Source organism: Lagopus muta, chromosome 2, assembly GCF_023343835.1.
Source record: "Lagopus muta isolate bLagMut1 chromosome 2, bLagMut1 primary, whole genome shotgun sequence".
In the NCBI taxonomy this organism is placed as follows: Eukaryota; Metazoa; Chordata; class Aves; order Galliformes; family Phasianidae; genus Lagopus; species Lagopus muta.
In genome coordinates, this window is record NC_064434.1 from 14,295,031 (window position 1) to 14,308,361 (window position 13,331).

The following is a 13,331-nucleotide window of genomic DNA, read 5'->3' on the forward strand; positions in this document are numbered from 1 at the left end:
TGTTTAACTTAGGCACTGGGAAGAGTTTCTTCATGGAGAGATGGTTGAGCATAGGAAGGGGCTGCGCAAGGTGTCGTGTGGCTCCATCCAGGGAGGTGTTCAGAAGATGCGTGGCAGTGGCACTGAGGGATGTAACCCTTCAGAAGCATGGCAGGTCCCAGCCCAGCACATCCTCTGCTCCCACAGCTGCTGCTGAGCCACAAGCAGGCAGGCACGAACTTTATTTAGAAGGCAATGACACAACGTGGAATTAGTGTAACAGGAGCTGCAATTCATACAGAGAAGTCTGAGCTGACAAAGTAACTAGCTGGAGCTTTCAGAATGCTGGATATCTCCATGATGAAAGAATAATTACATGGCTTAATACAGCCAGGTAAAAATGGACCTGTGGCTTTGTGGGCTTTTTTTTTGTTGTTGTTCCAAAATCCACTTTTACTAAGTTAGGTGATTTTTTACTAAACATGTAATTTGCAAAAATACTCACTTAAATTGCTGGAAAAGTTGAAGTTTTGAAGTTTCCCACTAAGCCCTTGGACACTATTTAAGAAGCAGAATGCAGAGCCCTCCCCAGCTGGCAATGTCTTGAAGCTGATGAGCAGCATGGCTCCATCCATCCACTGGGATCACCGGGGTTGTTCAGCCTGGGAAAGAAAAGACTCCTGGGAGACTGCGTTGCAGCCTTAAAGGGACCTTATAAACAAGATGGAGACTTTTTGCATGGTATGATAGTGACAGGACAGAGAGAAGTGGTTTTAAACTAAGAGGGGAATTTAGGTTGGATGTCAGGAGGAAACTCTACCAGGGGCGTAGTGAGGAGAAAACTGAAGCCTGGAAAAGTATCAAACCTGGGACTGGAAGATGGTTTGGGTTCTGGTGAGAACAGTTGGGGTTTTGTCAAACAGTGGCTGAAACTTGCTATTCACCAAAGGCAGAAGCAGAAATCAGAAGAGGAGGGATGGCAGGAACATACAAAAGAAGGGCCGCTTACAGAAGTAGTCAAATGATGGGAGAAGACTTGATGTATGTCTGAAAGCTACACCAAGCTCACTCTTCCATCCTCAGTATATAAAAAAAGGGACATTCTGCAGTGCTTGAATAAAAACATGCCTGGCTCATGTTAAGACCCCGCAGAGCAGCCATGATCTAAGTACTCAGTCCCCTTGGAGGCACCATGTTCCTGTGTTTTCCCAATATTTTTCTGGGTTTTTTCCCCCTTGGATTACCCAGGAAAAGCAGACTCCTGATTGGCTTTACTTTCATAGAATCGTAGAATCATTGAGGTTGGAAGAGACCACTCAGATCATCAAGTCCAACCCAGCCCACCCCCACCATGCCCATCACGTCCCTCACTGCCACATCCCCACAGCTCTTCAGCACCTCTAGGCACGGTGACTCCACCACATCCACCAGCCTTTTACTTGGGTAAAAAGAAGACGGGAATGGACAAGAAAAGTAGTCTTTTATTTCAATGAATATTTCTTGGCATTAGGCAGATATTAAATAACACTGGAATGCACGAGACTATTAACGTATCGACAGCAAGGGGAGAGGTGCAGCGAGGTGGAGGACAGCGGTGCGACTCACGTCACCTCAGGTCACTCGAAGCCACTTGACGCAGCGACCACCAGAACGTAGGACTTCACTGAGAAATACAAAATGAGGATTTGCTCCTTTCGGGCCTCCCGTTAATACAGTAACGCCGGAACGATCGACAGTAAAAATGAACAAATATTTGCATTCGGGAATTAAACAGAGTGAAATTACCCACAAACTGCTACTCATGCATTTCTTTTGGAACAGCAATTTGCTAATGCATAAATACCACCAAAAAAAAAAAATAAAATAAACAAACCAACAATCATCTCCAAGATCGGAATAAATCACGGACAACTAGAAGAAACAAAGCTGGAGTCTATTTTATGCCTTAAATAGATGACCTACATATTTAAAATTTTACTTCACCATATATATATAATTTATATATATATTAAAAGAAAGTAAAGACCATTAGATAAGTGCAAGCAATTTTCCTCAAAAAGAAAACTGGAACCATGCCCAGGAAAGCTGCGTTTTTTGTTTTTTGTTTTGTTTTTTACTATTTTTTTTTTCTTTGTTTTTGATTTTTAATTTGAGCTTCCTACTCTGTTCAGTCCACATGTTTTTTCTCACATAGTCACTTCTGAAGCGAAATAAGTTACCTGCCACCTGCTACATTGGGCCAAAGTCCTACCTAGCGTCCTCCCAAGCCTATGGGGCATCCCCTTCCCTGCAGCTGAAGTGAACGGGACACCCCAGCAGAGATTCAGCTCTTTGCATCTGCATGTAAACACCTTTCAGTTACCCTTAGGCGTGCAGAGTGAATCAAAACATTACGGGAAAGCAGAAATGGAGCTGCCGAAGGAGAGCTGCACTGGTGTTAGTGAGGGGCGAGGGCTGTTTCACTCGGACACACACAATCTGGCAATGGTATCTTATCCACTAACTGTTGAGGAATGATTGAGAAGGCATCCATTTGCGAGCAAAGCTTGTAAGACAAGCTGAGATTCTCCTTGCAAACTGTCCGCTCTCATCAGAATTGGCTCGCGCTGCTGGGGTCGCACTGTAACAACCGCACGATGGAGGGATCGCTCTTGGCACCTTTGATGAACTCCTCCAGGGACAGCTTGCCTTCAAGGGAGGAAATGTAAAACAGAAAAGAAGTCATTCATCGCCGCTGCTCTCTGCAGCTTAATAAAAGCCCTCTTCTCACAAGCAGTGCACATATATCTAATCTATCACAAATGCATCTAGGGGAATTTAGCATGATGCACGGCAGCCAAATCCTGCTCAAGCCCTTAAGCCTGGATGCATCTTTCTTCTGCAAAACAATCCTGCATAAAAATTGTCATTTCTTACTTAAAAAAGCGCTGCCAAAAGAAAAATCAACCATTCTAATGTCATCAGCAGTTTGCATGGAGCTGAGCTACACAAATAATGCAAACACAGGGCTCGGTACTGACTATGGTTGTGCTTTGAATATGATGCTCCTATTGCTATGATGCTTTAACCCTGATGCCCCACATCTCTGCTTTGCACAGTCGGGGGTGAGCAGCACAGCCCTGCTGTCTCTGTAGCCCCTCACCTCCCTCCCACTCCCCCAGGGCTTTTCCATTTGAGACACTGAGGCATGAGCCATTCACAAAGGACACCCATTTCATGGCCCAAGCTGCCCACAGGCGCTGTGCTGCTGGCTGCTGCCACAGGCCTCGAGGCACAGACGCACAGTGCTGGTGTCACCAGCTGGGAGCACTGGTTCCCTTCAGGATGCTCTCAGTCCATTGCAGGAATGGGAAAAGATCTCCATTTGGGTGCAGCACCCAAGCCAGGTGAAACAACACAAGAGACTAAGAAGCCATGGCACACTTCCATCCTAGCTTCAGGCTAATATCACCCAAAAAAGTGTTTTCTAAAGTTTTTGCTGGTCTGAAAAAGAACACTCATGACTACTAGGAAGTTTATAAGTGTTTCCCTTTCCTTGCAATACTTTAAAGCAAAGAGCAAAGAAGTTGCCAGCAATGTTCTTGCTGAAGTCAAGGGTTAAACACAGCAGGACTGGGAATGTGCCCTGAGGCTGTGGCAGCAGACACCAAAACCTGGCCTTAAAATGCTCTGAAATAAAAAATAGCCTTTCTAGACATAAAACCACATTGTTATAGGTCTCCTCAACACTAGAGCTAAACCCTCACTCCCACCAAGCATCTCTCCCTTGGGCGGGATGAAGGGGATCGTACCGTCATTGTTTGTGTCCATCTGTCTGAAGATCTTGTCTGTTCGCTTCTCTGGAGTGGATTCATCTTCTGGCATTTTCATTACTGATGAAACCATTTTGTAGATTGCCTGCGTATTAAAAAAATAAAAAGCTTTAAGAAAAACATGACCCGAGCTGCAAAGCTTCAGGACTGAGAAAAATAATTTAAGCCTGCAGCAATAAAAAGACAGCTGACCCCAGAAGGCAGATGAGGGACTTTATAAACCAAAACAAATAGGAATTTCTGACTGCAGCTTCTTTTTATTTTTCTTTCCTGTCTTCATTCGCACTTCAAAGAAGCGCCCACGCCACTGGGTGAGGTTAAGAGAAAATCAGGGTTGAGATAAATGTACAAGGAGGTCTGAGTCAGGATAGAGGAGTGAAGCGCCAGTGTGAGAATCTGCCTTCTGCAAGGGGCTGAGGGAGGCTGCTGCTCATTCACATTCATTTTCAGACTTACAGGAAGGCACATAAAGGTGGACCTCTTTACCCAGTTGAAACGCACTGGGGACACCAAGTGTGATGCTTGTTTGGATGCAGTTAGGGGCTGAACCACAGGGTCGCAGGGTGGTTGGGTGGGCAGGACTTCTGGGCCCATCTGCTCCCACCCCTGCTCATTCAGGGACACCCAGAGCAGGGCGCCCAGCACCGTGGCTCTGTGATGGGACTCGGTAGGTCAGGTGGGTGGTTGGACTCAATGGTCTTGAAATCAGATAATCTGATTATTTTATTCTAAGTCTGGGTGGTTTCTGAGTATCAGTCAAGGAGGAGGCTCCATCACCTCTCTGGGCAACCAGCTGCAGTGCTTGGCCACCCGCACAGCAAGAAGTGCTCCCTGATGTTCAGAAGTACCTTCTCGTGCTTCAGGATGCTGAGCTTCCCACCATCACGGTGGATGCCACTGACCTGGGACTCAGCCTACAGGGGATGAGAATATGATATGGTCTTCTAATTTTGAGCTCATGTTGACTCAGATTTGAGTTTCAGAGCCCATGGTGTTGAACTTGAGGTCAATCAGGAGAGTAAAATTTGCATTTACGTCTTTCTGACCCCATCAAAACCCCACTGAGGAATCTCTAGGGAGCACTGCAAGACTTTGGCTGCAGGCCCGTTGCATAGAGCTGCATTCATCTCTCGGGACCTTTGCTCATTTGCACCTCATAGGTCCCACCATGGCCCCAAGCCACCCCTTGAGAATTATGATGGGTCCCAGCACCACACACCATCTCCAGCCTCAAGTCTAGAAGTCACAGCAATAAATGTAAAGCCGGAGGCAGTGGCTCACCTGCACTATTTCCAGCATTTCACCGCGGCTGATGTACCCATTGCCATCCAGGTCATACATGCTGAAGGCCCACTTGAGCTTCTGCTCCAGCTTGCCCCGCGAGGTGACGCTCAGCGCGATGATGAATTCCCTGAAGTCGATGGTCCCGTCGCCGTTGGTGTCGAAGGTGCGGAACACGTGCTCAGCGAACTTCGATGCGTCGCCGTAAGGAAAAAAATTGGCGTAGATTTTTTTAAACTCCTCCACAGTCAAATGGCCTGTTGGGCAATCTTTTAGGAAGCCCTTGTACCACTCCTGCAGCTCATGGTCCGTGAACTCGGTGTTCTCGCGCAGGTCCTGCAGCACTTCAGGGCGCAGCTTGCTGTTCTGCTTCCCCATCCTTGCCCAGAGCCTGGCTCAGCTGCTGCCAATGAGAGAGCATCTGTGTTATCTCTGTGATATGCTAACACTCCCTTAAAGTAGTTTGCGATGCCCAGGTCCAATTCCTGACCTCCACCCCTCCAAAACTGCTGATCCACTGCAATGACTGAGCTGGAACTGGTATAGGGACAGCAATGGGAGTGAAGGAGCCCAGAGGATGCTGAGGCCCTGGCACAGCTGCCCAGAGAGCTGTGGGTGCCTCATCTCTGCAGGGTGGGATGGGCCCTGGGTAGCCTGAGCTGGTGGGGGGCAGCCAACCCATGGCAGGGATTGGGTAGGTAGGCTGTTCTGTTCAACTCAACCACTTCTTCTGTAAGCTCAGTATTTCCTACCACAGGCAAAAAGTTGTTAACCACCTTCTGTCAGAAAGTGTAACAGTGCACAATAACCAAAGCAGTGTGCCATTGCCCTGCTTTGCATCCCCATCACACTTATCCAGAGCCAAAAGAACAAGCGCTGAGCGGCATGGCATGCAGACACCAACACCACAAAATATACCAGGGCTGAGCAATTCCCAGAGATAAACATCCCAGTGATGCATAAGAACGTGCAAGAATGTTACAGGTCAGCAAAAAAATAAGGGGCTGTGCAGCAGAGAGCTGAATTTAACCTGATTTCATTTGCATTCCACTTATTTTGTGTGTTGTCCCAGAAAAGTACAAAATGCACATCCTGTCCTGTGGCTGAATGCTTGGAGACAGAACCCAGCTCAATGCAGCAAGCTCTGCTATCACCAGCACAACTCTTCACCATAAAAGCTGTGTTTCAGGCATGAAACTCTACTTCTGCCCACTGCATGGCAGCTTTCTGCAGGTCTCTGCATGGCTCTGCTTGCTGGAACTTGATGGCAAAAGGAGGCTTGGAAACGTTTAGTGCCATTACTTTCCTTTTCCCTTACAAAGGGAGGTCCCTCAACAGCAGGAGCTTAGTTGTTGGAGTCAACACTTCTGATAGCAGTAAGATGTACTCTATTCTTTGGATGGATGCTCATTTAATCTCAGCCTCAAAAGCTTTATATCCCCGTCATCCTTGCGTTCATCAAATTACAGGTTGTTTCAACCCTTCCTCCTCTTTTGGATTTTATGTCAGAAAAGTAATGTGCAGCAATCTAAACACAACCCTTTTCTGCATACGAGCTTTCTGAAAGGCTTCATAATGTGCTCAACCCAAATGTAACCCTGCTGCTGTTATAACCAATTTGTGGAGAATAATTAAACAACCGATGTTAGCATTAATTTTTTAAAGCACATCTCAAAGCCACCTTCGCCGTGCATTGTGTTTCAGGTAGCTCCTCCAAAATGCGATGCCTAAATACCTCATTAATCATGGTAGGAGCCCCCTGCTGCTGGCACCCCACTGACATTTCATTCGATTGCTTTCAGCAGATCACTCGTTGGCCAATTTAGCTGCGAGAGCACTTGGAGGATAGCTGCTAATGGATACTGCAGGGAGGGGGCTCGGGATGCTCAGGTCAGTGCTGTGATGAGGGCTGCGGGTAGTTGGGATGTTTGCATGTTGTTGTTCTTTTAAAGAGCCTGTGCTATCTGAATCCCTTGCCTCAGGGCCGGCTGTACACACTGACATGGTGGAAGAGGGCGCTGCTTACACCAGGACCAGGCTGGCTTTTTCACTGCATTGTCTTTGACCTGAGCTCCTGAAGGGAGGCTTCCATGGCATCAGTTAAGACTGCAAGAGGAATGGCACCTTAGAGAGGCACTTCCTTGTGCAAAACTCCTTGAGTATGGATATAGCATTAATAAAAGGGGGAAAGACCTCAAATGCCTGAATGTGAGACAGCAGCGATCTTTAGCAGAGAAAGTGCACAGTGCACACAATAAATACTCTATATTACCTCTGCCGCATGCTTTGCAGGGGGAAAACTGGCACCACTTGTCTCACAGAACAGAACTGAGATTCACAATGGTCCCAAACCTGCAGCATGGTGCCCCTGGGGCTAAGGGAGCCTGAAGCCAAGGAGCAGAGTAAGGCAGGCAGCCAGTGCTGTTCCACTGCTCTGAAGTGAGCTAAAATGCAAGAAAGGCTCCCATGGGGGTGGAAGACTTTCTATTAAAACAGCCAAAGCATCGGATCTGTCACTGGTGCCCTGGGGTGCAGAAGAGGAGAGAAAAGAATTAGCCCACGGGGATACTGTGAGCATTTTGTTAAGAGAGGCTCTGCTTGGAAATGTTATTTTACAGCAGTGGTGACAAAGATTGGCACAGGTTCCGAAGAGGCTGTGGGGTCTCCTCCTTGGAGGTCTCCAAAAGACCTGGCTGTGGTGCTGGGCACCCTTCTCTGAACTATGTCTCTGCACTATGATGGGAGGTCAGATGAGGTGATGTCCAGAGGTCCTCACCAACCTCAGCCAGCCTGTGCCTTCATCACAGCCTCTGCATCCCATTTCCTGCAGCCAGGTGCAGATGGCAGCCACAGAGATGTGCTTCATGGGGCAATGGAGATGTGCTCCAGGGGGCAATTCAGCAACAGCCACCCCCTCAAAAACCCAGCTGGATCTGAAGTTGGCTTTTATTGCAGCTTGATCCTTGTAAAAAAAGGGCAGGAAGCCCAAATAAAAGCTTTGGTCCCTTCCACCCAGGAAGGTCACATAGCAAATAGTGCTGCAAACCAGGACTGTAAAGATGGCCCATAATGAGCATGCTTTTCTGGGAGATGGGCATCAGGTCTGACCTAGGCTGCAAGGAGAAATGTCCAATTACACAGGCTTGGGGAAGATCATAGACTTTGCAGTGAAGAGCAGATTCTCTTACATGGTTTAACAGCAGTATTCTCAGCAACGAACACTGCACCAGAGAAGTCACAGGATACACAAGTACACTGCTGTAGATATCGGGTTTGTGTGAACTCCTATGGCATGGCAGCATCCTCATCCTCCAAAGTGACACCTCGTGACAAAGTTAACAGCAACAAGGAGCCTCTCCGCATCTCTCAGTTAATAACAGAACCAGTTGGACAAACTCAGTCCTAATGCTAAGTATCCCCTGCAGCCTTCAGAGCAGGGATGCGAGCTCTGGCTGCAGGAGCTGCAGGTTCTTCTGCATGGAGAAAGAGCCAAGTGAAACCCAGCAAGTCCAGAGCAAACAACACAAATAAAGAAATGGGCTCTTTTCTTTATGTTCAAGGATTAACCCTGCTTTGATTTCATACTGCTTACCTGAAACTTGTTGTCAAGCTGGTGAGTTGGACCAGAAGTCCCTTCCAGCTCTAGGGATTCCATGATTCTATGATTCTAAGTTAAACTTTTTTCAAGAGCTCAATAAAAAAGTGCTTGGAAGGAAGTGATTCCCACCTGTATCAGCCTCAGTCTCTGCTGCAGAAAACTGGGAATCATATCAGCGTGTACACTGAGCACCATGCAGAAAGATGCAGATGTCCCCAGGGCTACACTCCTGGGAAAGCTGCACCATAAGCATGCACTCAGGCACCAGAAAAGTATCATAAAAATACCAATTCTATGGCTGGGAACGACCAACAGGTGTAGCTGAGCATCCATTCCCGGCTCTCCAAAGAAAGACAGAATTACACTGCTCCAATACTGCCAAGAGCAATGTCAGGGGAATGCCCCAAGATGGCACATGGATTTCATGGAGCCAAACACAATGTCTGAAACCTCAGAAATTCACTTAGAGGGCTCTGGATTCCTCCTATTTGCCACTTTCTTCAGGATTGTATTCCTGATTAACTCAGGAAATTAATTAGTCTGCAGGCACTGAGCATCGATGCACAGAGCTGAAAGCCATTTGGGGTGCAAGCAGCCAGCCTGCACCCTGCACAATTTGGCTGTGGGGCTTCCCCTGCCCCATTGCCCTGCCAACCTTCCCAAACCCATCCTGAATGCACCAACTGCTGCAAATGAGGAAAACAGGGCACTGGAGACCTGCACAAGGGCCAGAAAATCTGACAGCTCCTCAGGGAGCTCTCTACAACGTTTTCCAACTCAGAGAGGAGAGCTTATTACTGTAAAGGGCAAATATTCCCAATGCAATAAGAAAAGCATAGAAATATTTTGAGCAAATTAGGAAATTAGGTTAATTTGGGTGGGAGCAGATCAGGCAGGGATGCAGCCTGTCATTTGAGACAGGAAAAGCAAACCATGAGTGGATGTTCCTCATCTCCTCCCTTTGCCCTTTTCTTATTTTTTAATGAAAGCGAGGGAGAAGCAGGCAGCCTCATTCTGCTGCTGGATGCTGTGCAGGGTTGGCAAGGCTTTAAAAAAATGTTTGGTTTGTTTACACAGTATTACACGGCAAGGAAAACATGTCAGCACAATGTCTTAGTATACAAGGTCTTTTTTTCCAAGCAGGTTGGGTTGCACGAGGAAAAACTCATGTCATTTTAATTCAAGGTACCATTGTGATATGTGGTTCCAAATAATCTTCCGTGAGCACAAACCACAGAAACTCTGTGTGCTTCCCAAAGGGCAGAGGGAAGGAAAGGACAGAAAGCAGCACAGGTTCAGCTTGAAGAAAAGGCTCAAGGTGCACCTCACTGCGGCCTTCCAGTACCTAAAGGGAGCTTATAAGCAGGAGGGAGACTGACTTCTTACATGGTCTGACAGTGATAGGACGAGGGGGAACAGCTTTAGGTTAAAGGAGCACAGATTTAGGTTGGACGTTAGGAGGAAGTTCTTTGCTCAAAGGGCAGTGAGGCCCTGGCACAGCTGCCCAGAGAGCAGTGGGTACTCAAGGCCGGGTGGGGTGGACCCTGGGCAGCCTGAAGTCCCTTCCAACCCAACCACTCTGTGGTTCTGTGATTCAGTTTTATTACATCTGAGATTTCAGGAACAAAAAACTGAGCAGTGCCCAGCTACAGTCACACAGCGGCAACAGACTGGTCTCTTTTTCCCTTCTGGTGTGCTGAGCCACCATTACAAAGTCCCTAAAGCGTTACAGGATGTTCAGTGGCCTACTGACTTCTTAAAAGTCATGTCTGCTTGCACTAAAGGATAGACATGTACTGATTTGAGCAACAAATGCCATCTTCCCACTTTTTACATATCTGCCTTCTCTGCAGAATAATCACAGCCTTGGGGAAAAGGAAACTGAACCGAATCATTTCTTCTGCATCACAAGAATTACCAAAACGTGGCAGCATCAAGTGCCAGCCAACTGCACCTGAGCAGAGCCCACAGCACCAGCGCCATTCACGTGGGGAAGATGAAGAGTCTGGGGACAAAGACACTTGGAGAAGAGACAGTGACAGCTGATAAGCAGCCCTCAGAGGCTGTTCTGTGAGACCACTACCACAGCTAATAATGTCTAAGTGGGAAAAAAAAGAGATGTGACATGACTGTTTTCCCAGCTGCACGTATGGTGCTGAGACTGGGGGCTTTGAGGAACCAGGGGATCCCAGAGGGGCTGTCTCAGGCAGGGAGGAGGGCTGGGATGGTTTTCAAAGACTGGTGAGGAACTGAAGGGAAACCTTACTTAACAAAGGTGTGCTTAGTAAGATGATCAAAAATGTGGGTTTGGAGGCCAACCAGCAACCTCAAAAATTGAACTGCCATTTGTTTAGATGCTTAATGAGACACCAAGGGAGAAAGAAAACAGGAAGATGGTTTGCAACTAACATTTTCATTGACCAAATACACAATTATTGCTAACAATTTCTACTGCTACTCAATATTTTGTTGCCAAAGTCTCAAACAGAACAAAACTACATCTCTATTTTATTCACCTAGCTTTCTACACAGACCTTCTCTATACCACTGCTTGTTTTTATGTATCACCATTTTAATAAAGGACAGAAGCCACCACTTAATTCACCTGCAAAAATAGATTTCACCAAACCACAAACAAAATTCTCCTCAAAACACTGCTTCCTTTCCCCTTCAGTGCAACTACTAATGATAGTAATCTAATTACTTCTTCACACCTTTATTTTCCTGTTTGCTGAATGAAACAAATGCCTAAATTGAAGACCTATAAGCAAACAGAGTGTTTTGCACTGTTTTTTCTTCTGCACAGGTGTAGAAAACTCTGTAAAACAACAGCTTTGTAAAATAACTGTGTGAGAAGAGCATCCCACCAATATGGTGGTGCTGGAAACCAGCCCAAGCTCTGCACTGGAGGAGGGCATTGCTCAGTCTTTGTGCAGGTGGCTGTGCTAATGTCAGATCTTATTTTATTTTTTATAAGCAAGGAGCCAGAAGGTAAGAGGTTACTATTCCTTACAGGGAAGCCATGTCTGCAGCACCCAGCTTGCAGGAAAGGGCAGTGCCATGATGGGAGCTTTATGAACAGGTCAGGGTCAGCACAACTTTAGTGCCTTGAGATCATAGCTTCAGCACCTTGTACTGAAACCAGATTGCAGAGGACAGCTGCAGACACATCCAGGCGCATGATGACATTTTTAGGGGAACAAAGAGCAGCTGTGGGACAATCTATTCCCTCCTCTGGCATTTCTGTGCGGCATTCAATACTTGAACGCAAATCATCTCAGGAGCAAACCGTGCCATCCCCAGCCCAGACATCACTTTTCTCATTAACCTCCACCCCGGGGCTCTATCTCAGCAATACCCACATCAAATGTGCTTTCCCAATCGCTGCGGGGAGGGCTGCCTGGAGTTGCATCTGTCAGCAGGCTGCAAAAGACGGCAAGCGGAAAATCAAATCTAACTGAATTTATTTCTAAGTGATGCCAGTGGTGGCCAAATGGGTGTATTTTCCTCCCTAAATGGGTACGGTGACAGGAAGGAGATGAGCTGGGTTTGAGGCAGGAAGCCCCCAACAGGCATGAAATGAGGAGAGCTGACCTCCCCCTGAGACTACACATGGGGCACAGCCTGGCCCTGTCATCTCAGTGCCCCATCGGTGAAGGGCTCGGCTGGAAAAACAGGAAAACGGGGTCTGCTCTGAATGGTTATGTGGATGGTGGATATTGTTGGGGGGGGGAGAAAAAGCCCCACTTGTGACACCACCTTAAGATCTCACTTTCAGATAGCGCTATCTTTATGAACTTTGTTTTAGTGAAGGAAAAAGAACGTAACCAGTAAGGCTTTACCGTGCCAGGCTGCAGACAGATAAGGTCTTCTAGGTCTGGCTGTGCCAAGGTACTGCCCTCAGCTGACCTCTGAGGGTCCAGGCACAGTCCTCAGCTGCTCTTTTCTCTTTTCCTTTATCATTCCTCCCATTCACCGAAGAAACTCCAGGCTGTGTCTGGTATCAACCACTGGGCAGCCCTACTTCTAACAGAGCAACAGAAAATCCCACTCAACATTTTACCTGTTTCTCACCTTTCACAAACCAAGATCCATGCTAACAACCAGGCTCCCACTTTTTTTAATATCCCTTTCTCAAGGATGACACAACTGTTTTCCTAGAAATGTGCAGCAACTTTTCTGCGTGGAGAGAAGGAATCCTGTGTGAGAAACCATGTCAACAAGACTTTTTCGTCAGCGGACCATTTGCGCAACACCAATGCCATAATTTATCATTTAGTTCTTTCCTCTATGGAGAAACAGAAAAAAAGTGTTTAAAGGATGTGCTGGTGATTAAAAGGAGGGGTACACTGATGGAGAACAAGGTGCTAAATGGAAGGTTCTGGCGTGGTGTGCTCTCCCAGCATGTGCCGACATCACTTGTCAGCATTCATGAAGAAGGCCACTTCCCTTAGCCTTGGAGCCCATGAAGCACACTTTGTGCTTATTGAAAAGGGAACACACAACCTCCACGGCCAGGGGAGCCAGCTTCAAAGCTGCTGGAAATAGTTGGCGCCACATAAGAATAGGCAATACTTTAAAAGAATTTCAGGCGCTCGCGTCCTTGTGAAAACTTTACTTCAGCTTCTTAACCCTCTATGGTAGAGAAGACAGAACAAAGC

General features: G+C 47.0%; 1 protein-coding gene across 4 annotated transcripts in view; it reads right to left on the bottom strand.

Annotated features, from left to right (window-relative positions):
* Positions 1-1,440: 1,440 nt before the first annotated feature.
* Positions 1,441-13,331, bottom strand: part of HPCAL1 (hippocalcin like 1) — a 51,972-nt gene continuing 40,081 nt past the window's right edge. For 2 of the 4 annotated variants that reach the window (XM_048937612.1, XM_048937610.1), the window contains 3 exons: positions 5,073-5,472; positions 3,771-3,876; positions 1,441-2,667 (listed from right to left, as the gene is read on the bottom strand). In XM_048937612.1, coding sequence (XP_048793569.1) covers positions 2,570-2,667; positions 3,771-3,876; positions 5,073-5,450 — 582 coding nt within the window. In that variant the 5' untranslated portion in view covers positions 5,451-5,472 and the 3' untranslated portion in view covers positions 1,441-2,569. Of the gene's footprint in view, positions 2,668-3,770; positions 3,877-5,072; positions 5,476-13,331 lie in introns of all 4 variants that reach the window. The other 2 variants (XM_048937611.1, XM_048937609.1) reach the window with 1 other exon arrangement.